The sequence below is a fragment of the Marmota flaviventris genome, chromosome 13, assembly GCF_047511675.1.
Source record: "Marmota flaviventris isolate mMarFla1 chromosome 13, mMarFla1.hap1, whole genome shotgun sequence".
Lineage (NCBI taxonomy): Eukaryota > Metazoa > Chordata > Mammalia > Rodentia > Sciuridae > Marmota > Marmota flaviventris.
Genome location: NC_092510.1, coordinates 102,029,962 through 102,055,902, shown reverse-complemented (window position 1 = coordinate 102,055,902; position 25,941 = coordinate 102,029,962). Strand labels below are relative to the sequence as shown.

Below are 25,941 nucleotides of genomic sequence, written 5' to 3'. Positions count from 1 at the left end.
CTGAGCCCAGTTAGCCCGGTTCTGAGGTTTTCTCCTGGACAGACAGTCCTGGGTTGTGGGGAGCTTGGAAATGGCCACCCTGAGCACGGGCCTCCCGGCTGCTGGTTATTCCCGGTTGCCAAGAGCAGGGTGGGCGAGGGGCTCTAGGGCACCTGCCTGCTCCACGGGGGCGGCCGGGAATTAATTAGCAAATGTTTTGTGAAGCACTTTGAAGCCGGGAAGGGCCCCAGCAGCTCAGAGAGGCATCATTATAAATATTATGGTTTTATTTCTAGATGGCGGAGGGGGCAGGAGGAGCGGGATTTATGTTTCGCCAGCTCAATCACCTTTTAGCGCAGTCATGTTTGACTTATGTTCCGCTGGCGCCGGGGAGCCTCGAGTGGGAGGCGTCTGTAAATACAGGGCCTCGTTATCCTTCCAAGAGAGCGCAGCGCAGGCGGGGAGCAGCGGGCAGCAGACAGGAGGAAGACAGAGGCCAGACGCCCACCCGTGGTCCAGAGGACTGTGGCGCAGGCTGCCTGTCCGGCAGCATAGCAGACTCCCAGCTGGAGGAAACACGCTGGCCCAGGACCCAGCAGCCCCTCAGCCACAGCAGGTCTTGGGAAGGCAGACAGCTCAACAGCAGGGGTATTGGGTACAAGCACCCCCAGGCCCTGATGCCTCCTCTGTTTGGGGCTCTGCCAGTAGCTAGGCCCTTCTGTCCCCTGTCAGCCCCAGGCAGGGCCAAAGCCAGACAGCACCGAGATGCTCTGTCCTGACCACATTTGCTCAAGGCTGAGCAATAGATACTGGCATAGGGCATCATCCAGGAGCTGCACAGCAAGTTGGGCTCCCGCCACCTCAGAGGGGGTGGGATACCTTCCCTGCAGGGACCCAGCCTTGCACACAGCTGGAGACCCTGTGGGTCACAACCACTGAGCAGCGTGCACACATGCACACGCACAGTGGCCACAACGCCCCAATCCCACCACCAGCCAAGCCCCAGCTACCCTCCACCACACTCTAACAAACCCTGGGGGACCTCGCAGATGCCCCCGCAGTTCAGACGAGAGCACTGGTCAGGGAGAGGCAAAATCACAGACCAGTGTCACAAAGCCAGAGGGCAACAGGGCCAGCGCTCACCCCAGCTGGACTCTTCCTGTGGGGGAAACGGACAGGGTCACCCGTACCTGGGCAACGTGCACACACATACACACTTGCACACACGCCAGACACTGCTGTTTCCACCCCCAGGCCCCTGGAGCTGGGGGATGGGGCACAGGAAGCAGAGGGAGGCAGGAAGGAAAACAGGGAGAGGCAAGGGGGGAGCACGGCCTATGGGCCAGGTGCCCCTATCAGGCCAGGCCCATCTGCAGGCCCCCAGCCCTGCCACCACGTGCCCCAGCAAGCAGGCCTGAGCGCAGGCTGGCGAGGAGCCAGGGGCCCTGGGGGCACTGCCCGCCCCCCAGCCAGGAATGCTACAGAGCAGGTCCCGCCAGTGCACGCACACACATGCCCCTGCAGCCGCCCAACGCAGATGCTATCGTCCTATGGCATCCCCCCAGAGGGATGGGGGCACCTGCCCTGCAGCCAGGGCCACCCCCCACGGAGGCCAGACCCTCCCTGTGGTCAGCCAGCCCCAAGCTGCTCCTCGAACCTGGCTGGGCCACTCTCAGCTGGAGAGTGGCAGAGGGATGATGTGGGGTCCCGCACCATCCAAGCCAGTCAGCAGAACTACCTGCAGCAGGCCTGGTACTCAGTGGACTGGAGCCGACAGCGCACATCCTCTGTGCCCTGGACCAAGGGCGCTGGGCTGGCAAGCCGGCCCTGCAGCTCTTCCCAGGGTTGCCATGCTGCCCACACACTCCACCCGCCACTGCCAAGTCTCTTGGGTCTGCCCAAGAGAGCCATAGGAGGAGCTCAGAGCTCCAGGGACAGTCCAGACCATAAGCCACCCCCCAGCACCTAAATGCAGGCAGATATAGGCAGGTAAGAGGTGCCCCACCCGCACAGGCCAGGCACTGGGCAGCAGGGTCCCTCAGGCACGGGGCCAGCCCTTCCTCCAGCTGCCCACACAGCTGCAGTCTGGTGTTCGGGGCACACGAGCACTTTGTAGGAGGGTTTCTTCTGCACGTTCACAGCTCGTAAATCTAGCAGGAGACAAAGGGGAAGTGGTCCCTTGACGGGACCAGGTATTTATCTAATGGCCCATAAATCAGGTCTCAAGGGCTACGCATTGCCCAGAGGATCGGCCCAGAGACAGAACGGAGGCAATAATGACCCATGGGCCTGGGGCTTCAGACCAAGCAGATGGGCACTGTGCCACTCTGACACCTCCCCAGGCCCTCAGGCCTCTGCACCCTACTTCTCTTTCTGTGAAGTGTGGATAGCACTGGGGCACTGAGTAGGTGGGGTGAGCAGAGTGTGTATGGACACCAGCAGGGTGCCCAGTGATCTCCACCCATCAAGCCTGCACAAAACCCCACCACTGGCAGGAGCCCAGAGCTCCAGGCCACCCACGCTGAGACTGGACCATTTCACTAGGATGGGACGGGCACCGTCCACACCCCCAGGCCTCTGGGGCACCAGGCAAGGGGACATGACAGCACCAGGCACGTGGGGCAGCTGTGGGGCCTTGGGAAGAATCGTGCATGCTGGTCCCGCTCTGGGACTCAGAACTGCCGTCCCACCCACCTGCCAGGTGTGCTGACGCCTCTGCTTGGCAGACGCTGCTCCCTTCAGCTGGGTACGCAGGTCTGACCTGCCATTCCTCAGGTGTCACCTAAGCCATGCCCAGCCCCCAGGCTGGGCCAGGTCCACGCCGAGCTTCCCATGAAGCCCTGCATGGCTGTCTGATGGTCACTTTCAATAGACACTCATACCCCACAGCCAGGGCTGTGCTGGCACCAGGGCAACAGCTGGGGTGGGGGGGGGCGGGTCAGATGCTAAACCAGCTCCACCCAGGGCACACCCCTCCCCTGCCCACTCCAGCCTCGCCTCCTGCCCCTAACAGGGACCCAGCTCTTAGTCCTTTTTAGGGACTTTGCTGTACCTGCCCTCCAGACCCTCCCTGACTGCGCGCAGTGTCCAAGGGGCACTCGCTTCCCCTGCATTCCCACTGGTAAACGGGATGGGAGCCAGAGCCCAGGATCCCAGGCCACCATGTGACCATGGCCTCAGCATCCCAACCTCAACAGCAAAGAGCAGACAGGACCACTCCAAGCACTCCAGGAAACACGGCCTGCCTGAAGCACCTGGCCCTGGCAGCTGGGCGCAGTCGAGGCCCGCCCCAGGCCCCAGGCCCCAGGCCCCAGGCCCCAGGCCCCAGGCCCACACTGCACTGCTAGCTCACGGCCTCCAGGAGGGAGCCCTGCAGAACACAGGGCCTCAAGGCCAAGGATACACACACTCAAGGGACAGGCCGGACACGGGCTGCAGCCCTGTGGCCACCACCTGGGACACTCCTGATGGGACACACCAATTCTGGTCTCCCTCAGGGACTCCCTCAGGGGCTGGTGGGAAGGAGGCGAGAGTGGCCACATGTGGGGTCTGGGAGCAGCCGCTACAGAGGAAGCAAGAGGAAGCTCCTGGACGGTGCTTGGGACAGAGCAGCAGACCCTGACCCCGGACAGCACCTGCAACTCCATAAGGGCAGGCCCTGGATGCGGTGGACACACCTCCGTGTGCCCTGTGCACAGGCATGTGCACCCTAACAGGGACTCGCTTGGCATGAAGGGACCATCAGGCTGCAGGCAAGAGGGGACAGCACAGATCCGAGGCCAGGGCAGCACAGCTCCAAGGTCACATGGAGGCCAAGGATCTGGCTGGACAATCCGACAATTTTGCTGTGACCCTGGGGAGTGGCCTGCGTTGCTACATATGCCCCATCACGCATCTTGTCGATAAGACAAGCCCCAAAGTCCTGCTCTGAGGGCCTGTAGGCCCACTGGGGGTAGAGCTGGAGTCGGCCTCGGGAGGACGCGGGATGCCCTCTGGGGCTCTCTGGAGGGTGCCCTCCGCACTTCAACCTGAACAGCAGCACCTACAGGCCTCCTGCACCACACACCACACCCCTGCTGTCAGACACCCCGGCACACGCAGTCTCCTGCTTTCCCACACAGGCCCCATCTCCTTCCCCCACTGCCGCCTCCACCCCATCTTGGCCCTACGGCCCACAAGCTGGGCCCTGGCCTGCTATGCCCTCACAGGGGACAACTGGGTCACCACCATCAGGCAGGCTGTGGAGTCAAGGGCTGGCCTCGGTGCCCAGGCCCCCGCGCAGGGATCAGCAGAGAAGGGCTGCAGGAGGCCAGGGGTCCGCCCCACCGTGACACCTACCTTCCCTCTTCATGCCCATGGCCAGGCACTTCTGGTAGCGGCAGTACTGGCACCGGTTCCGCTGCCGCTTGTCAATCAGGCAGTCCTTGTTGTCACGGCAGGTGTAGGTCAGGTCCTTGCGCACTGTCCTCTTGAAGAAGCCCTTGCAGCCCTCACAGCTGTACACCCCGTAGTGCTTGCCTGCGGGGGCAGTGCTGTGAGAGGCTGCCCCTGGGTGGGAACCCCCTTCCCACACAAGAGGGCCCTCCTGGTCTCCTGACCCCAGCCTGGGCTCAGGGTGGGCCCTGCCTTGGGCTCCCTGCTCTGAGGACGGTTCAGCCTTCTGGGGTTATAAATCCTGGCCCCCCAGGGACCAGAGTCCCCCAGTGGCTCCTCTGTACCTGAGTTACTGTGCCCCGGAGGGGGGCCACTCTGCACTCTCTGGCCACCAGGGTTCCATGGAATAACGCAGAAGCCCTGGGCCCAGGTTCAGCCCCAGGAGGTCGGCCCTCATCAACCCTCGCCATCAGCAAGTCCCCCAACTGCCCTGCCAGCCTGCTCTCCTCACTGGCTTACTGTGCCCGGAGGTGGGCCTCCAGGTGCACCCCAGATCTCCAGCCCACTCCTCCCCGCCCCCAGGCTGCCCTACCTGAGGAGCGGTCCCCACAGATGGCACAGATGTGCTTGGTGAAAGACGCCATGTTTCCTGAGGGGTGGGCGGGGACCTTGAGGACGCCATTGAGGCCCAGCGGGGGCTTGATGTCCTCACTGCTGCTGACGGGGTTCATGGGCGAGTTGAGCTGGGGGGCACGGGGGCAGGTCAGCCCTGGGAAGGCTGGTGGCAGCATGCCCAGGGCCCTCCTCACAGCTGAGGCAAGGAAGGTGTGGCCACACCCCACCTTCCAGAGAGCCCCCAGGCCACACGGCGAAGGGGCAGCAGGGCCACTGCGCTCAGAAAAGCAGTGTCCAGCTGGAGCCCAGCAGACCGCGGCCCGGACTCAGGGCTCCCCGGCAGCAGACCCAGGCTTCAGGAGGGAGGAGCTGGAGGTGTGAAGACCCCTCATAACCCGGGCGCCATGAGCCCAGCCCTGCACAGGAGGCCCTGCTCACACCCCTGCCTGCCACCCACCTGCTAGGTGCTCACTGGACCCTCCACTGGCAGGCGCTCAGGGCCCCAGCACACAGCCGAGGACACAGGCCCAGTCACAGGGAGGGAGGAGGCTGGGCTCCCCAGGGACACACAGGCCCCTGCACACTGCAGGGTGGCAGTGTGGCCACCAGGGGGGACAGGAAGCCAGCAGAGCCCCCAGGTGGCAGGGACAGCTCAGGCTCTGCACACCCCTGGGCCGCACCCCCTGTGCCAGGGCAGGCGTGGGAAACTCACCGTCACCCTGGCAACAGCTGCAGCCTGCAGTGACACAGCACTTTGGGTTCTGCTGCCTCCAGCCCAGCTCTGCAGCCGGCGCAGGCCCAGGCGCTTCCCGCCAGCCAGGCCATCCGCCAGGGCACAGGGCCCCCGCCAGGCACCCCCACTTCTGCAAAGCCCTGACAGGGCAGAAAACGTCTGCAGCCGCCTCCAGACTCCACACTGCACTCACGTAGCCCCGGCCACCCCTGCACGCGGGGACCACACCTCCTTCCTTCCTCACAGCCCCCAAGCCCCATCCCCTTTCTCATGAGGCAGGAAGAGTTTTGTGCCCAAAGCAAGCACCCTGGCCTCCGGTGGCAGGGCCTCAGTGCCCAGGGGCATGCTCCCGTCCCAGCGGCTCTACGTCCCTCCCAGAGCTGCCTAGGCGGGCAGGGAGGCCCCGTGAGGGTGCTGCACTCCCGAGGGCTCAGGTGGGCTGCAGGGAGGCCCGAGGCCTCCACGCACTGGGTACAGCAGGGGTAGGCATCAGGACATGGGTGCCATGGCGAGGACAGGGAGCCCCCAGCTCCACCACAGAGCAGAGAGGCCTGCCTGGCTCCCCACATGCCCGGTGTGCACGTGCTCCACAGTCTGGGGACACACTGGGCCTTCACTGTGGTGGTGGGCGGGCCTTGCCCACACCCACCTCTCCTGCATAGAAGCCCGGGGCTGTGATGCCCTCTCCCTTCCTAACCAAAGACCCTCAGGCTCCCGGAGGTGGGGGCAGGGTCACACAGCAGCTGAGGGGTGTGGGGGTGGTCACCAAGTACCTGACCCCAAGTGCCAAGGAGGGAGAGACGAGGCCAAGAGGAGGGGGAACCGCTAGACAAGTGAAGGAACAGTGCTCACTAGTGCCCTGTGGGTCCCCTGCCCACCTGAAGCTCGCTGGCCCCTGAGGGGCAGAGGAGAGACACACAAACCCTGAGGCTGAGGAAGCAGGTGGGCATCAGGGGCAATGCCCTGCCCGGCCTATGAGGCTGCCGCTGTGCCAGGGGAAGCTACCGAGCAGGGGCCCGAGTCTGTCTGCAGCCGGACCACATAGTGACTCCTTCCACGGCTGACAGAACGGTGACAGGAAGAGGACAGGCAAGGTGCCAAGCAGAGTGGGCACTTGGCGGGCACCCTGCTGACCACTACCTTGAGAGTCTGACCCGCAAATGCTGCAGCTGGCACTTGGCTCCAGGAGGGAAAGTGGTGTCTGAGGCCAAGGCCAGGTGGCCTATGGGGTGGAGACAGGAGGGCTGCCTGGCCAGGGGCAGGGGCAGTTCAGAGCTATGGGCGTGGATGACTCGTGCCCCAGCCGAGGGGAGCCCAGGACGTGACATGGGGCAGACCTGTTCGGCAGGGCAAAACGATGCTGGGTTCACCTGCTCTGTCCCCTGACCCCTGTGTGCAGGCTGGGGGGCTGGTAAACTGAGGCAGGGCCAGAGCAGTGAGGGGGACGGGACAGCAGGGAGCAGGGAGCCGCACTCCAGGGCAGTGCCACACCATGCCAGCTCCCCCGTGACTGTGAGGGCTTTCCTGACCTGACCTGACCTGTCCAGCTTCAGTGAATCCAGAGGCTCTGGGAAAACCCAATGTCTGAGCAGGGCAAAGGCCAGCTAAGGGCACTCATCCTCACTGAGGCCCTGGGGCCCACACAGCTCCTCTGGGCTCTTCCAGTGGCCAGCATGGTAGCCACGGCAAGGCTGGATGGTCTGCCTGCCCTTCCCAAGGCTCAGAGACCCCAGAACCAAGCACAGGGCAGCCCCTTCCCCGTGGGCACCCAAGCAGCCCCCCTACCAGTATCTTGGCACTTACAGTCCGTCTCCCAAGAGCCCCAGGACAGCAAGGCCCTTGGCTGGAGCCTGTGCCCCACGTGCGGCCAGGGTGGAGGCTACCCCATTTCCCCTTTCATATCCTTGGTATTTATTTCAGTTCCTGCCTCATCAGTGCCCCGCCCGGCCCTGCCCATCTCTGCTGCCTCTCTACTCCAGCCCCAGCTCCTGGAGCAGGCCTGAGCCTCCGCCTGCGCCCAGCCTCTCCATGTTCCCTCCAGGCCTTGCTCCCTTGGTGCTGGCCACTTCTGACACCATGAAACCCACTGGCCCCCCGAGCAGGCTGCCTCCTGAGGACGCCACAGCCCTCAGGCCCAAGGAGAGGCTCCCTGCAGGAAGCTGCCCCCATGCACTCAGCCCAGGCCTCAAGGCAGCCCCAGGGAGTCAGGTGTGACCACACAGGCGCTGGGACAACTCTGGCTTACATGCCCTGGGTCCTTCCTTCATGGAGCCCCCAGACCCAGAGAGACAGACCTGGCCCTACCAGCAGGCTCCCTTCCCCGTGAGCTGGAGGGCATGACCTGGCCCAATGTTGCGGACAGCCCTTCCCAGCCACTGCCTGGAGCAGGCAGAGCTGGGCAGGAGGCAGGTCCTCCCCAACACGGCAGAATCCCCCAGGCTCTGGCAAATGACTCTGCAGTTGTAGTTTTGTGGGTGGAGGTGGGGGCATGGCCCCCCAAACTCCCAGAAACACAAGGAACTGCAGGTTCCCAAGACAGACTACTGATGAGCACAGGGTTATGTGTCCAGGGCAGCCAAAGGCCCGCCAGGAGAGGTGGTCAGAGGCCAAGCACAGGCTCAGAGTAGCCACTGTGTGGGCCTGGCAGAGGGACCCTCAGAGAGATGGACAGTTATCCAGTAGCAGGGCAAATGTTGGGGGCACACTGGATCTGTTCCCCAGCCTCCCCCCAGGCAGCCTCGGGGGCCTGGACACTGGCTCACAGGAACCTGGCTTTAACCAGGACCTACTACCCGCCAGAGAAAACAGGAGAGATGTGGCCCAGAAAACCCTAAGACGCCCCGCATTCCCCGCCCTCTTCCCAGAAGCACTAACAGCCCTGGGCTCTGCCACACAAGGAGACTCAGAACCCAGCCACCTGCTGTGCACGAGCCCAGGGGTGTCCAGGGCAGGCAGCAGGCCTGGGAACCCAGTGAGAAACCTCGTAGGTCTCTGAGCCAGCAGGTGTCAGCCACTGAAACCAGGGGACAACGGAGGTCAAGTCTTCACCTGCTCTCTTGCTGCAGAGCATCAGGCAACCAGCAAGGAGGGTGTGGGGCAGCCACGCCAAAATGACACAGCCAGACACGGGAGGCAGCCAGGCCTCCCTGGGCCAGCACCTCGGGCCTCCGCCTGCGTCCGGAAGGTCAGGTGCCATGAGAGGGGACAGACAGCAGCATGTTCATGCACAGAGATCCCACTCTTCTCCACCCATCCCCCAGGGGCAAAGGGACCTGACTGGGTTGGCCTAAGAGCACTGCAAGAGTCTCTAGGGCAAGAGGGTTCAGCTGGACGGGCAGTGGGCTAGCCACACACAAAGCACAGCCCCCAGTCCTCCTAGGCCAGGAGTGGGGCCTATGCGGGGGGCAGCCAGGCTCCTCCAGGGCCAGCTGTTGGAGACAGGAGACTGGACCCAACAGAGACTCGGAGCAGGAATGCATGTCCCCAGCCTCTCCTAGGAAGAAGAGATGGGTCCACCAGAGGGAAGCCTGCTTCAAAAGTGGGTATCCAGAGGGAGATCACCAGGAGTCACACAGCCCGGGCAAGGAGTCCAGCAGGGGATCCGAGAGGCCCCCGGGGCCTTGAGGGAGAAAAGGGCTGCACCAGGCCCCACGGTGCCAACAGCAAGACCTGTCTGTGTTGGGCCCCACCAGGCAAGAGCGCTTCCTAACCCCCAAACAACCCAAAACCCAGCCAGTGCTGGAAGAGCGTCTGAGCAGACCCCAACTGTAGAGAGGTCACCAACTCTGCAGTGACCAGCACCCACCAGCCACCAGGCCACTGAGCACTGACTGTTCCCCATCCCTACACTGAGCCTGGACCCACCTCCCCTGCAGCCCCAGGGACAGAGACCACCGGCCAGGGTGTGAGCAGAAAGCCCAGGAGAGAAGGACCCAGGAGTAGGATCTGACCCTGAGGAGGCAGAGCCACCAAGAAGCCCAGCTGGCAGCATCCATGGGGCCAGGCCCAGGCCAACCAGAGAGCCACCACTGAGGCTGGGTCTGTGGATGGAAAGGACAGCCCCTCCCCCACGGCCCACCAGTGATGCCGACACCCTGCTGGGGGAGCCCCTGCCCAGCCCGCGCCCCCCAGGCCCAGCCCCACACTCACCTGGGGGCTGCCGGTGCCAAAGCCCAGGGTGGGCGTGGTAGGCACAGACATGGAGTGGGGGCCCATGGGGGAGCTGATGACCGAGAAGGGCGGGCCCATGCCGTTGATGGGGGAGCTCAGGGTGCTGATGGGCGAGTGCAGCTGCCCAGGGGAGCCCAGCGAGGAGCCGATGCCTGGCCCCAGGGAGGGGTGCAGCGAGGGGGCCGCCATGGCGCCTCGGCCGGCCGGGGAGCTGAGGGACGAGGAGCTCACCTGGCTGGAGAAGTCTGCAAGGCAAGAATCCGCAGGGGGCAGGTCAGAGCGGCTCTGAGGCCACACCCACTGCCCCCCACCAGGGCCCACACAGACCCTGGAAGAGCCCACCGGGGGCCTGCGGGGCCGGGCTGGGGTGCCCGGAGCTCCTCGCCTAGGCTCTGGCCCAAGGCAGGGGCAGGCAGAGCACGAGGACGGGGCCACTCCAGTCTGTGCAGCTCAGGCCACCCGGAGGCAGAGGGAGAAGCCCGGGGGCAGGAGAGCCAGCGTGCTTCCCTCTACATGGGGTCCGGGTGACCACGGTGCAGGTGTGGGAGTAAAGGTGCCACCAACACCAGCATCCAGTCTGTCCCGGTGCACTGGCGTGTGGAGGTAGGAGGGACTCCCCATCTCACAGGTAGAGGAAGCAAGGCCCCAAGTTCTCACGGGTGCAGTGCGCAACCAAGACAGACACTCAGGCTGAGCCATGCCTGCCGGGCCACACCTCCTGGGCCCCTCAGGGACCACAGCGGTGGAGGCCCTGACACCAGAACCTTAGCCACCCAGGACTCCATCATCTGGAGGCTGTTTGGCTCTTTTTGGTCCCCAGAGGCACAACGGGACCTGATGAAAAGGGGGCAGCTAGCATTTCCCATGTGGGAGGGGAACTTTGCGACAGTCTTGTAGAGGGCCTGACATGTGCCAGGCATGTGCCCGGCAGCCCATGCAGTGGACAAGGTTGGGACCTCCCACACGCTAGCCTTTCATGCAGGATTTCAAAGCTCTGATCAAGCACTTAATTAAGCCTCCCTACCCCGCCCAGCTCCGGGGGCTCCCAGGGGGAATCCACTGCCCACAGGCCTGGCAGGCCATCCAAAAGACCTGGAGGAGCCCACACAAGGCAGCGAAACCCCACAGCACACAACCCCCGGGAGGCGGCTCCCCACCCAACCCTCCAGCAGGCTGGGTGCTCTGGGCAAGGCAGACTCCCATTCTGGGCCCAGCCTAGCCAACTGCAGAAGAGTCCCAGGCCCTTCTGCTGGCCTTCCTGGGATCACACACACTTCTGACCAGTCCCCCAGAAGCATGGGTGCCCAGGAGCTGCCAAGACAGAACCCCAGCCAGGCTGCTGCTGCCCAAGACATCCTCAGCCTCAGGGCAGTGTCCATGTCCCTGAGTGTGCCCATCAAGAAGCCCTAAGCAGTCTCTGGGACTGTCACCAGCCTTGGCACACTGTCCCCACTGCAGACTCGGCACTCACACCAGACCCAACTCCAGCCAAACCCTTCTCTCACACCCAGTCTTCTGAACCATTCAAAGTGGTACTGGGTGGCCAGCCAGCTCAGGGTGACCCCAGCCTCTGTGCCACCCCACCCAGGAGCACAGAGGCCCTGTCTGCAGGACCGATCCTTTCCTAGAGGAGGCTCCCCCCACAGCTGCCCCCCAACCACATGGGCACTTTACCCCCATTGCCTCCCAGGGAGAAGGGCACAGGGAGGGGGCCTGGTCCCTGCGTTGGCTAGGAACTCTGAGACCAGGCTCCGTGGGGAGGGTCAGCCTGCCTGCCAAGGGCACCCTGCCCAACTCAAGGAATGGACTCCATCGGCAAATAGACCCCCTCTGACCCGCGGGAAACCTCTGCCATTCACAAAATCCAAAACAAACCATTTTGTTGACCATAAAAGTAAGGAATGCCAATGTCTCGTAGAGACATTGGCATTTGGCCAATGACAAAGTAAGGAATTCTGAAACCAGATGGCAGCAGCACCTTCTGGCCATTAGGAGTACCGCAGACCATCCCTAGTAGCCATTAAAGCCCCTGGACGCTGAACCCCAGGGAGGGCCAACTACTCCTAGCCCAAGGTCTCCCTCCATGTGCAGGGACCATCCCCAGAGAAGGCCAGGAAGGGTAAGCAGGGCCTGGTGACAGAAGGCAGGCAGGAGCGTGTAACCAAGGGGGCCACACATACTCAGGCGACTCCTGGGACCGAAATGCCCTCCCATGCTTTATGTCACTGAACTCTTGAGACCCTGTTGGAAAAGCCACCACCATCTACCTGTGACAAGTAAACTGAGCCTCAGAGACAGCACGGGACAAGAACTGCCCGACGGCACACTTTTCTGCAAACTGTAGCTGGCCCTGGGCCAAGTGACCACTGTCATTCCACCAGGGAATTGCTGGGACATGTGGGATGCACCAGGCTGTCCCCCATCACAGCCCCTTCTCCCCTGACCTTTCAATGTCCCATGAGGACACCTGAGCCAGCTCTGCCCTCTCCAGACCTCAGTTCCCTCAACTGTGAAATGCAGACAGGCCCCGACTCTGCAGGCTGCCCCTAGGCCAGGTGGGCCCCATTGCAGCACAATCACGAGATGCACCCACCGACTATGAGGAGGCTGAGTGGAAAGGAGCTCACGGTCATCCTTGCACCAGCGGGCCCTGTAGCCGTCTCTGGCAGAGACAGGCCCTGTGGGTACAGTCTGGAGTGGTCCAGCCCTGGGTCCTAGCCACCCCCAGGAAAGCTGCCCACTTTCCTCCTGGCCTCTGAGAGGTCCCTCCCAGATTATCCCAGCTTTTCCACCCCTATCCTCTGCTCCAGGTAGCAATAGGAGAGCTGGGCAGAGGCGAAGAAGAGACCAGGGGTTCTGGTCAGCTGCCACACCACTCCAGGGGCGGCCTTCTTCAGCCAGCTGTCCCCAGATACCAAGGCAAGTTGGAGGAGGAGGGGACCATTCAGCCTCAAACTCCAGGTCAGACACCTGCAGCCACGCGAGCCACTGGAGGAGGCTTGGGTTTCAGCTGGGCCGGCTGGGACAGCACTACTGGGCCTCCCGGGCTGGCCGTCAGCTTGCTTGCTCTGCCTGGCAGGAAGGAGGAGGGAGAGGCGGGAGACCGCTTTGGCCGGATGGCAGGAGGGAGGGAAGGAGAGGAGGGAGCCCATTTGGCTGCTGGCTACAGATGCACCCCTATGCTCCCCTGGCCCCCCACCACTGCCCACGTCTGGCCCAAGTTTGAAACCACTGAGGAGGGTCTACCAACCAGACAAAGGAGAAAACTGGCCAGGCAGGGTACAGGGAGGGTCCCTGGGAGGAAGGAGAGACAACAGGGTCAGGAGCCCCCAGCCTCCAGCCACAGAAGCTGGTTCCCGGTGCAGAATTCTCCTAGGCATGTCCCCCACCCCTGCCCACCAGCCCAACATGCAGGGACGAGTATCCATCAGGCCACGGCCAGGCTGGCGGTGAGCCTCAGGGCTCCTGAGTGCAAAGGGGTACCAGCTGGCAAACCCCCATGTCCTGAGTCCCCTGCTCCAGGCCTTCCTGTTTACACAAAATGTCCACTGCAGACACCTTCACGGAGCATGGTGACAATAGGCTGGGTGTGTTTTCTGGAGCCTTTCAGAGAGATACTTTCTGGCCAGGAAGAGACTAGGCAAAAAATGCCTAAACTTCCTCTGCGTGCAGAGAAGTCCTGCTGGCCCGCCTGCCGCCCGCACTCCACGTGTGTGCAGGCTCTGCCTTTTCCGGGCCATTTATCTGTCCCCACCCCTGATAAGCTGTGGCCAAGATAAGGCCTTATTCTGAAAAAGTCACACTCTGGACTCCAGGGCCTGGCCCCAGCAGCCGAGGCAGGGGCTGGGCTAAACTGGCCTCCACCCTCAGACCCAGGGGGACACACAGCCTCCTCGCAACGGGTGGCAGAGGGGCCTCAGAGGACAGGTGCTAGCCAAATCACAGAATCTTGAAACCTCAGAACCTGTGATGCCCAGAGGGCCCACAACCCCAGAACCTCACACCCCTCGCCCACCCAGCCCCCTCTAGGACTTGCAGCAACCGGGTGACTTGAGACCCAGGGAAAGAGCCGAGGCCGGGGAGCTCACAGCAACCTGCAGGGCTGGACAGAGAGGGGAAAACGAGCCCTGGTCACAGGGCCTTGGCCCCGGCCCCACTTGAGGAAAGGGCCCTCACAGGCCAGCCTCGCTGCAGTCCTGGAGGGCTGCGTGGGTCAGGCAGCGGGGAGATGCCTCCTTCGGTACAAAACTGACTCTAAGATGCTAATGTCTAGAGGCAGACACGAAACTTGGCACGGAGATGGGATGCCCCCACACGCGGCACCCAGCACAGGTCTGGGCGCAGGGCTGGGCACGGGGGCTAAAGTGACATTTAGAAAAACTGAAATGAAGAGTGTTCTCACCATACCTGCTCCCTGACACCCGCAGGGGCACTCATGGGTGCTGGGCGTCCCCGGCAGCTGCATGCCTGCAGAAGCTGGCCACCCCCCAAGCAGGCCCGGACCTCGCAGCCCAGGCTCCCCCTGAAGAGGGAAGAGGCTTCTCCACCACCCAGAGTTCACAAGCTGCCCAGGCCCCTTGGAATGCCCAACAACACCCAGACCCTCTTGCCCCTGCACCCACCTCAGGAAACCCAGGGAACCCCCACCAACCCTCTTCCGGCCTCTGCCTGGCAGGCAGGGAAGCAGAGGAGGTGACAGGAAATGCCAGCCCACTGCAGCTGGACCGGAGGAGCCTCCAGCCCTCCTAGACAGCCAGGGAACCCCCGGGTCCTGAAGAGGGAACTCAAAGCTCCCCAGAAAGCGCTGGATTTGCAGGACCCAGCAAGGCAGGGTCTGAGCAGGAATGGGGCTGCCCTCTCCAGGGCCCTGCAGGAACCTGCAGAGGGGAGGGGCGGGGACCCTGGGGGCTGGAGTGGACAGGGCAGGAGGTTTCCAGGAAGGGTGTGAGAGCACGCACCCAGGACAAGGAGGCCCCCACCGTGGGCCAGCACCTACACGGGAGCTGGGCTCTGAGCTCAAGGGCTCCTCACCCTGCCGGGGACCCCCCCGGAACCGAAACCCTGCGGCAGAAGCTAGTGGCCCTCAGAGTTTCCTAGGACGCCCACCTCCAGCCCCCACCTCCCGGAAGTACTGCTTCCCCTGCCGCCCAGGGGAGGAGAAGTGGCAGCCCTGGCGGGACTGCGACAGGGCAGTGGCAGGGACCACGGCGCGCCAGGGTTTGAGGGAGGCCAAGGGTGGTTACAGCAGCCGGGAGGAAGGAAGTGCCAGGGGGAGGGCCTTCAAGAGCAGGCCATGGTGGGGAGACGGTCCCCATGGCAGGTACTGGCCACAGTGACAACAGGCAGCTGCCTGCCCTTGGGGCTGCTGGGCCCCCGTTCCCTGGACAGCCCCTTACCCTTGCCGAACCTAAGCTTCTCCTTCTGTAAAAGGGCACGTCGACAGCGGAGGCCACAGCGGTGGCACAGCGGTGGCACAGTGGTGGCACAGTGGAAAGGGCCCCCAGGCCCCTGCTGAGAGCCTGCTTCCAGGCACCTCCAGCTGGGAGCCTGCCCACCCTCTGCCTCTTAGCTAGTGTCAGCTTACAGCTCAAGTGGCCTGGGCTGAAATTTCAGCTCTTCTGGGGTCACTCTGCCCTTTGCCCAGCCAGGCACCCCAGCCCCAAATCTCAGCCACCTACTAGGAGCTCCCAGGAGCAGCTGGGACCTCATGGTGGTCAGAAAGAACCTGGGCCTGCCTCCAACCCTCCCCCAGGACCTGAAGGCCCCAAGCAGGGTCTAGTCGGCCACCTCAAGAGGTCTCCAAGGAAAGGCCTCAACCAACCAGGAAGGACCCAGTCCCGTCCCCAGTCGATCCTGGGAAGGCTGCCAGCTCCTGGGGATAGGAACTCAGGGACCTGCCCTGACCCTGTGGTGCCTCAGACCTACCCAGAACCCAGAGACCAAGAAGAAGAGGACCCCTGGTAGGCATCACCTTCTTCCTGTCTCCCCAGTAGCCCTCGGGTACCCACAGGAAGTGGCCAGAAGGCTGCCAGTCCTAAGCGCCCACAGCGATCCATCCCTGACAGGCCACAGAAACTGGCCAAGCTGCTCCTAACCATGCTTTCTGGCCCTGCCCACCCACCTTCCCTGCTGCAGACAGGGACACCCAACGGCCCCTGGGGAAGGCCCTGCCATGTCAAGATCACTGCCCCGCCCCCCCCAAAGCCAACCAGGAGGGGAGAAGTGAGGAGGACACAGGCAGGGGAGATGCAGGAGCCAAGGCCCAGGGACAGCAAGGACTCTGTGGAGTGAGGGACAGAGATCTGGTTCCATGTCAGACAGACCACAATTCCATCAACCCCAAGGATACTGAGAGTGGGGAGTGTCCAGGGCTGTGTCCTCAGTGGTGACGGCTACCACCAGAGCTTAAAGACTGAGGCTCCCCTGACAGCCTCAGACATCCAGGCCTGGGAATGAGCTCAGGGGGCAGGGCTGGGCAGGTACCTGGGCGCCTGTCTGGCAATGCCTCTGTGAGCTCCACCCCCATCCCTAGTCCCACTGGACCCTGCAGCCCTCAGGGTTCTGGGTGCCAAACCTGCCTACGGTCACCAACCTCTGCTCAAGTCAGGAGAAAGCAGGCTGGGTTTCCTGCCCCCTGAACCACACACTGGCTCTCCCTCCCTGAACTCACCTCTTGCCCCCCGGCCCTCCTAGTCTGGAAAGACCCGGATGGTGGGAACCTTGCCCAGTTCCCCAGTGTGGGACCAGGGCCTGGCTGGGAACAGGAGTGCAGGAGACATGGGGTAGTGAGGAGGCCTCAAGGGAAGGCGAGCAGTCCAGGGTGCTGCTTGAGGCCTCTAGTCCCTTAGAAGGGAGGGCCTGTCCCTCGTGACGTGACTGGCCAGGCAGTTTGGTCCCCAGGGGAAACAAATACACAGGTAGCAGAATCCGCAACCCAGATCTGCAGGAGCCCTGGCCAGGAGTCTCCCCAGAGACCTCCAGGAAGGCGGCCTGCACCTGGACCTTCTCTGAATATCAGCCAGGATACCCCAACCACAGGCATCTCAGTTCTAATGGACCCCAAACCCCAGGACACAGGGCACAGCCTTGGAGTGACACACGAGGAGGTACACTTCATGAACCAAATAGGCTTCCTTCACTTCCTCGTAAGGAAGCGGGGGCATCCAGCAACGTCCGTGAAGGTGTCGGTACGTAGGGCCGACACACCTGGGCCTCACCACCATCACCATCAGAACTAACGTCATCACTACCAGCAGCACCATCTGCATCACACCATCACCACTATCACTGCCATCAGTGTCACCATCCCTGCCATCGATGTCATCACCATCACCACCATCATCACCAACGTCACCATAACCCATCGACATCATCAGCACCACCACTACCACCTAAGCAACCCTCGCCCTGCTCCATCACATAGATGAGGCTGACGGGTTTTGCAAGTGACAGGAATGGTAGTTGGTTCCCTTGGTTGTGCTCAGCAAGTTTGGAGGGGGCCAGGGGCAGGGAGAGGAGCAGGAAGTGATGCCCAGACTGGCAGCTGCCTCTCACACAGCCCAGGGGCATTGTGGCTAGACCCAGTGGTGACAGGTGTGGCTGGAGCAGCCACAGCGAGGGAAGTGGGGAGCGTGGCCAGGAGGAAGGAGGTGGTCAAGAGGGGCGCCCCAGGACTGGCCAGCTCCTGTGCCCAGGTGGCACTCAGGAGACAGCTGAGTAGTGAAGATGCCACCACCCACAGGCACCAGGGCGAGGGTCTTTGCACGAAGCTGCCCTCCATGCCCATTCCCTGGAAGCCCATGGTCTGGGGATGGGGCTGTGGCCAGAGGTCTCACACCAGACCCAGTTACAGAAACGATCAAGCAGCCCCCAACTCTTGCAGCAGTCACTATTGTCACCTCTGGACCAGAGGGGATCTGACAGGTGCCTGTGGGGACCGTGGAGTGGACTGCCTGAACCTCCACAGAACAGGAGAGGAAACGAATTGCAGAGCGGCATCCACTCCCAAACTCCTCTGGCTTGGGTGTGTGGGGGAGGGAAAGGGGCGCACCCTAGCCAGGCAGCCGGACTGCATGGACTTGTGCACTCCTGCCAGCCCCAGGCCCTCCCTGGCCGGACCTCCCTTCACTTCCTTGTGTGCACCCAGAAGCAGCAAAGAGCCGTGGGCTGCTGGCAGCTTCAGGGTTAACAGGCACACACCCCTGCTGGCCCTGTCCTACCCACACAGACACCCCAGTGCTGGCTCTCAGTGGCTCTGGGACTCGGAGACCATCCCAGAGTACCTGGCCAGGGCTGACTCCTGCCCCAAGTATTGTTCCTCCATTCACCCAGTGGATAGGGACCTCAGTGGACTCCTGTCCCTAGGGTGCAAGCCCAGGGCCATGACCTAGGATGCCAGCAGAATGGAATCTGAAACCCAGGGGCTAGGACCAGGGCCTCAAACCTGAGGCTGGTCCTCTGAAGACAGTGCCAAGGCATCTGATTTTATCCCCCCTCTTCCCATGCTGGAGATGGGCAGGTGGTCTTGCCAGCCCGGACATCATCAAGTGGGTCGGGAAGCTCTCGGCTCCGGGGCTGACGTTCTATGACTAGTTCCCAGAGCCCTAGGTTGGCGGTGCCAGGTGGAAGGGGCTCAGGACCTATCAGAAAGATGCCAGGGCCCCAGAGAGTCCTGACAGCAGGTTTCCAGCCTCTGGCCACAGCACAGACCATCCACACCTGCTGCCGGACACGCAGCCATGCCTCCTGCCCGGCAGCCTAAGAGGTGCTGCCCAGGCAGGGACTGAGGAGGGCTGGGAGCTGCCCCTCCAGGCCTGGTGAACGTTGGATAAAAAGAGCCAGGCAAGGGTGTGACCAAAGGGACAAGGCCACTGCAGAGCTGGGGGCCGCGATTAATCTGCTACATGACGATCTCCCCACCTTCAGCCTGCACAACAAGACCGCTAACCCAGGGCCCACCTCACGCCCACTTGCAGCCAGGCCCTGTCAACTGCCCCGAACCTCAGAGACTGCAGTGACAAAGGCACGCTTCAGGTGGCAAGGGCCGAGGCTGAGGAACCCACCGCAGAGCCACACCTGGCTAGCATTTTGTCACATGAGCCCACGGGAGTGGCATGACAGGAAGAGGCTGCCATTGACCCCCAGAGGAGCCGGGCTCAGGGGGAGGAGCTTCCCAGCCCAGGGGACAGCTGCTGACCCAGACCGAACCCTGCCCTCTGTCCTCCATGTCCCCACCATACTCCACCCTCACAGAGTCCAGCTCGGCAGCCAGGACGGGGAGGGACTCAGCAGACATCAGGGGACCTGGGTTCCCAGCAGAGGGAAAGACACCAGGCCCAGGAACATGAGGGAGGCTCACCTCTCCAGGGCCAGGCAGGGCTCCTGGCCACCGTGACCTCCCTTCCAGGCTGTCCCCTGAACTGTCCCCAACACCTCGTGGTGCCCGCCCAGGCCTTCGAGGAGGGTGGGTGGGGGAGGGAGGGGAACTCCGGGAGAAACCTCAACTGCTCCAGAGCCGCAGGGGCCGGGCACGAGCCTGCGGGCTCTCACAGGCGGTTTCTCTTCAACAGGAAAAGAAATGATTGTTTCATTCTGAGCCATGCTCCTGGTGGCTCAGAGGCCCCCCGCCACCCACCACCGCCCGCAGCTCTGTCGCGGAACCCTCGACAGCGCTTCCTGCGCCCCTGGGGGCTGGTTCTCTGATCTTCATCTGCATCCCCAGCTGGTTTCAGAACACAGACAGGTTCCTGGGCGCTCCACGCCACGTCCCGCCCACTGTGGTAGAGCTAGGTGGGCTCCGTGCCAGGGGCTTCGGGGACAGTCATGTCAGGGGCTCTGAGATGGTCGGGGCACAGGGGACATCCCCAGGTACAGCTTCTGAGGCCCCATGTGGGGCTGGCCTCTCCAGGGGACATCCCCACGTCTTCCCACAGCACCCCAGCACTGCCGCTCCAGTCCTGGACAGGGATGCTGGCAGCTCGGAGCCACGTGGTGGACAGAGGCGGGGTTGCATGGGGGCCCTGGAGGGTGGAGCATCTGCTGGGCAGCAAGGTAGGGAGCCAGACCTCCTGGTCAGTCCCCACTACCTCTCTGCAAGCCCTGGCCCATGCCAGCACAAGGGCAGCCTCCCCTTGGAAGGAGGTCACCCATGCCCACGTGACTTGCTGGCAGCACCCAGTGGGGTGCCTGCCACCTGCGGGGCCCTGGCTGGCGGGGCCTCTGCAGACAGGACAGGGCCTCGCCCGTGAGACAGATCGAGAATGGGACGTGGCCCACTGCAGGGGACTTCCCCAGCACCACCCACAGGCTGGGCCCTCCCTGCCCCCACACCCCAAGGCGGGGTGCACCACAGCTCATGAGGACCGGAGCAAAGGCCCCTCCATCCTCACCCCCACTGGCAGACCACCTCCACAGGCCTCGGCCACTCGGGCCTCCAGCCCACCAGCACCCTGTGAGGCCTGTCAACGCTCTAAGTGAGACAGACCGCCTCGCAGCCCAGGCCGCCCAGGGTGGTGCCAGGGCCTCAGAAACCCTGGCTGCCGGGTCCCTGCTTGCTCAGCCAGGGTCTGGTGCCTCAGGGACAGAGACCCAGCTGAAAGTCCCACCGGGGAGCCTGTGGGGGCCAGTTTCTGCCCCCACTCAGAGCCCCAGCAAGCCCGGGTGGGGGAAGGGGCTCCACTCTGCCCCAGGGAGACAGAGCCAGCCCAAAAGGAAACCCTGCCCAGGGGAACCCAGCAAGCGCAGAGCCAGGCCTCCTCACCCTCACTGAGCCTGTGACAAGGCCCTCACTGTGGCCTTCAGTCTCCCCCCCACCACGGCGCATATTGGGGGAGCCGCAGTGGCTGACCCACAGACACGGGGGTGGACAGGTGACAGGCAGTGTGGGTCCCCACAGCCGTGCCCCAAGACCACAAGAGGGGTGCTATCCACCCACCTTGAGCAGAGGGCCTTGGGGACAAGGATGGAGCAGGACAGGCAGAAGTGGACAGCCTCTTTTCAGGCTCCACCTTGCAGGCCCCAGAACAGCAGGCCAGCCCTCTACAGGGGAAAACCAGAGGCCATGCAGCTCCCACAGGGCCCCGACCTGTCTACCATCAGCTCAGCACCCTCTCTCGCACAGAGGCTGCCACCCCTTCCACTGGTCCCTTGGCAGGATGGCCACTGTCCACTGTCACCACCAGAGCCTCCCATCTCCCTTTAGCCCACTAGGCTCCCAGCCATCCACCCTGGGGCTGGCCAACGGCTGTCCCTGCCCAGGGCCATTACTGGAGTGCTTGGCCTCGCCGACATCATCAGCGTGGGCCCCACGAGCATGCCTGGAGGACACGGCCTGGGCCACAGGAGGGGTCTGAGAAGCGGCATCTCCACCGTTCGCTCCTCTCCTGGATCTGAAGACAGCCTCACCGGAGGTGCGCACCATGCGTTTCTGAACAGCCAGGGACTAGGGGGTGTGGGCTGAGGCCATGCACAGCTGGCCTGTCAGGGGCCAGCACCAGGCTGGCGCCCAGGGGGCTAGAGCCAGGAACGAGCTGGCCAGGCAGCAGCACACCCACCCCCTGGGGAGGGACGGCAGCCTCCACACCAGGGAGTCCAGGGGCCCAAGACAAGCAACCTCCAAACCACAGGCAGCCCATGGAACTCACAGCCACAGGTGCCAGGGGCCTTCAAACGTGGCTCCCAGAGCATGCAGCAGCCACCTGGCTCGTCAGAAAAAGGTGACAGAGAAAGGACAATGAAGTACGAGCTCACAGGTCAGAGCCAGAGGTCACAGGCATAAGACCCCCCTCTACCCAGACGCAGAAGGCAAGAGAAGTGGGCCAGGAAGCATGGCGCTCGAGCGCCTGCCACCACCCCAGAGCTGGACACCACACGTCCCCAGGGCCTGGCCAGTCGAGGAGCCCACTGATCCCTTGCACAGTGCTGTCCTGCGGCCTAGCAAGACCTCCCAGAGAATCCACAACTGGGAAGAGGCAGAGTGTCAGCAAGAGACGGACGGCAGTGGACGGGGAGGACTGTGAGGCAGACGCCGCAGGCAAGCACCCCTACAAGGGGTCCAGAGATGCCAGGACCACACACGGCTGGAACATGACCTGAGCCATCACGGGAGGCAGGCCACACCACAGGACACTGCAAACTGTAGTCCACCAAGTGGCCACAGTGACCCTCGCAAGTGGGCTGCAACAACCAAAACGCTCCTTCTGAAACACACGGGCACAACACGCACGCACGAGACGTCCTGCTGGACACCAGACACAACGGGCACACGTTGCCCTTCCCCACACTGCAGAGGACAGAGCGAGGCGTGACCACCTGGGTGTGTCCACATGAAGCCACGTCAGGGGGCAAGCCCACCTAGAAAGGTCTCTGCATCCAGTTTACAGAGGAGGACACCAAAGCCGAGCATGGCAGAGGTCTGCCAGGACCCACGCAGGGGACGAGGGCCCAGGGTGCAGACCCTGTTCCTAGGAATTTGCCGGAGAGATGTGAACCACAACACCACCCCCAAACCTAGGTCCAGGCAGGATCCTTTGCTGCAAGAGGCCAAGGCCTTGGGATACCTCGGGCGCACAGACACAGGTCTGGGGCAAGCCTCTCCACCACCCTGGACCGCCCAAGCAAGGGGGCAGGAACGCACCCAGAGCAGGCTCCCTGGCCACCAGCACACCAGCGCTGGCCCAGGACAAGCACGCAGGGCAAGGCCCATAGGTCGCTCCTGTGCTGGCCTGGCACACGCAGGAGAGGCTGTGAAGGCACTTAGAGGCAGGTGGCCCCAGTCAAGGACAGCGCAGTGCCCAGGCGTCCCCGACACTCTCCTATTTCCTGTTTCAGTTCCCAAGTGAAGCAGCTCCCAGACATTGCCCACAGCCCCCGCTGGAGTCCACGGCGTCCACTCGGTGCTGAGGGAAGCAAGCTGAACATTGACACACTGCAAGGGGAATTTTTAAAGGCCTGGGAAAATGAGATGGTCCTCGTTCACAAGCTGGCTGGCCACATCTGGGTCCCCCCCCACCCCGAGCCTCCCTCAGAAAAGACACTCCATACCTCTGTGCCTCGGTTTCCCCTAGAACATGGGCACAGAAGAGGGCCCTCCAGGCCACCTGTGTGAAGGTGCATGAATACCCCACGTGGGCCTGGCACACACACACGCTTTTGACCTTGTACAAAAGATTGGGAAAAGGCCAGGAGCCCCTGTGTCCTGGACCAGCACCATGGCTTTGGCGAGCGCAGACCCCAGACCCGCCTCCTGCAGAGGGGCTTCCCAATAGCACCAGCCTACCCTACCAGCCTCCCACCCAGACAGCAGCCAGGCAGAGGCCCCAGGCAAGCCAGACACGGGCCGGCCACCCCTGGACAGCTGCAGGTGGCCCGGCCTCTGCCTGCTCCCTCCTCTCAGGGAGTCCCGGCATCAGGCCTGGGAGAATGAGCCAGGGCCACGGCAGCCTCCCCACGGGCCCACCCCACCACTCGCCCAGCCTGTGTCCTCACCTGTGATGTGGGAGAGGGTGAGGCATCAGGTCTGTGAGGAGCCTGAGGTGAGCAGGGCCACTCTCCCACCCTCCCAGGGACCAGAGCCCAGGTCAGTCTTCCAGAACGTTCTGGTCTGAGGAAGGGGCACTCTGGCCCAGACACTCAGGGTTCGTCAGAGGGCCCAGGGCTCCTGGCCGGAGACTCCGGCAGATGCAGGCCGGCTTTAGTTTGCTCTGTGTGGGGAGCTGACGGGCAGCCTGAGGCGGGGACGAGAGGGAACACAGCAAGGCCCCTCTCCAGCTGGGCTGAGCGTCAGCAGCCGTGACCGGGCAGAAGGCACACTCCCAGAGGGTCCCTGAGCCCAGCCCCACACCCGCCAGACTCCCTTCGCCTGCAGGCCCCAGGCCCTCCCGACTCCTCGGCCGCCCTGCCTTGACTCCCACACCCAGCAGGCAAGACCCTCCCAAGCCCTGAACTCCCAGTGCCCACCAACTCCACCCTCACCTGCCAGCCACCTGCGGTCCCCTGTGCGCCAGGCCAGGCCCCCTCCTGAGAGAGAGGCGAGAAGGTGCAGCCTCGTGGCCAGAGCAGGAGAGAGGTCCCACCACAGGGGTGGCCCCACCGGCCCCTGGCCCCCGGACTGGGGGCGCCACAGCCCCAGGCGGTGCAGCATGGCAGCTGGGTCAGAGAGGAGCCGGGGCCGTGACAGCAGGAGGCCGGCCTCTGTGAGGTGACCAGGCACACGCCTGGAGCAAGTGGTGCTAGTGCTGGTGGCCTGCGACCCAGTTCCCCTTTCCCAGAGCCCGCCTGGCCACCACCCTCACTCAGACACCTGGGACCACACGCATCCCCCAATGGCTGAAACCAAGAGCTTCTTGGAAGAGGACAGGCCTGGCCTCATTTCCTCAATCTGAGGCACGCTGCCGCAGCCTGCACATGGTGCAGATGGACCCCGGGCCGGCCTGACAGGCAGACCTGGGTTCCAGTCTGGCTCCCCTCAGCCGGCTGTGAGCAGGTCCCACAGCATGGCTGGCCTGCTCCCACCAGCCGCAGGTGCAGCAAGGGGCCCACTGCCAGTGGGCAGGAGCGCTGCACAACCCAGTCGTGATGTGTCTGTCCTTGTCCTGGCCTAGGTGGCAGCAGTGGGGAAGCCCAGGCAGCTCTCACTGAGGCCCACACCATGCTCTGCCCGCTCCCCTGCAAGCGGCACTCCTGGCAGTAGGCAGAGCACGCACTGGCATCTAGGTCCTGGGAGGAAGTCCTTAGGAGGGGCCAAGGCCAGCCCAGGGACAGGTGGGAGTGGAGCAGAGACACTGGGGGACAGAGCCCACAGCTGAAGAGGCTGGGCAGCACAGGACACAGCGGGCCTCTGGGCATGCTAGCAAGGGTGCTGCCTCTGCCTGGGGGGGTCTAGGAAGCCTGGGAGTGAGGAGGCCTCCCTCCAGCCACACAGGCTCATCTTCCAAGGAGCTGGATGCCTTCGTGGTCCAGAGACCAATGACCAAGGCCTGGGCCCATGGCGGAAGCAAAGCAGGGGACACAGCATATAGCCTCCAACCCCGTCTGCCCCCAGCATGCCAGAGGCTCCTTGATCCCTGTCCCTAGGAGGTCCCAGGCCATGCAGGGCACTTCCTGCCTGTCCGCTGGCACTGGGGACAGGCTGCTGAGATGTCACCAGAGCTGGAGGGGAACTAGAAGTCTCCCATGGTAGCACCCCCACATCTCACACCCATTCTAAAACCCTCCCACTGGTAGCTCCAGAGAGGGAGGACAGGCTGTCCTGGACATGGACGGCGCTGCCTGGCTTGAGCATGTGCAAGCCCCGCTGGCCACCACAGCCAAGATGCCAGCACTGACTGGCAGGCAGGATGCAGCCCGGCTCCCCGACTCTTACAGAAAAGGACCAGAGTAGCCTCAGCCCAGCCTGGCAGCCAATAGCAGCCCCGCTGGGCCCCTGCGCACGCCCTCGCCACACTGCCCCCAGCATGCCCTGCACTCGGCCACACAGCTACTCGAACCACTCCAGAAACCTCAGCCCCACGGTCCACGCTCTGCCACATGCTGGGCTTGCATCCACCACAGCCCCCAAGCCCACTCTGCAGCACAGGGCACCCACGTCCCAAGACGCTTCCCTCTCACCCTGGGCCCAGCACATGGAGCAGGTGCCGGGATGTCCATCCAGGGTGGGCTGGAGGACGGCCAGGGAGGTCCCTGGGCTACCTATACAGTGGAGGACGCCCAAGATCTGGCTCTCGGGTAGGAAAAGAGGCATTTCTCGTGCTCGTATCTGGGGGTTATGTGCACGTTATTTTCACATAGTGACACAACTCCTGAAACCTGACTTCAGCAAGACCCTGGCCAGACCATCCCCCGGCTACTGCTGCACCCCTGTCTGCTGGCTTCCCCATTCCTCTTTCAACATGACAGCTCCCTGCTCATCTGATTCGTGTCCAGGACCACACCTGGACGAGCTCACAGATGGATGAGGGCAGGAAGTCCCGCCTGGATCCACAATCATAGCCGGCCCACCTCATCCTCGTCCAGGCCCATCAAAGGCTTTATTCCCAAGAGGGAAGCCATGCAAACTCAGCTGTGGTGGGTGG

The 25,941-nt window shown here is 63.4% G+C and overlaps 1 protein-coding gene across 2 annotated transcripts in view; it reads right to left on the bottom strand.

Moving 5' to 3' along the window:
- The window catches only part of Rxra (retinoid X receptor alpha), a 93,281-nt gene that overhangs the window by 18,141 nt on the left and 49,199 nt on the right, over nt 1-25,941 (bottom strand). For both annotated transcript variants that reach the window (XM_071601134.1, XM_027942108.2), the window contains exons 2-4: nt 9,851-10,116; nt 4,946-5,096; nt 4,318-4,497 (exon numbers count right to left, since the gene is read on the bottom strand). In XM_071601134.1, coding sequence (XP_071457235.1) covers nt 4,318-4,497; nt 4,946-5,096; nt 9,851-10,116 — 597 coding nt within the window. The remainder of the gene's footprint in view (nt 1-4,317; nt 4,498-4,945; nt 5,097-9,850; nt 10,117-25,941) is intronic.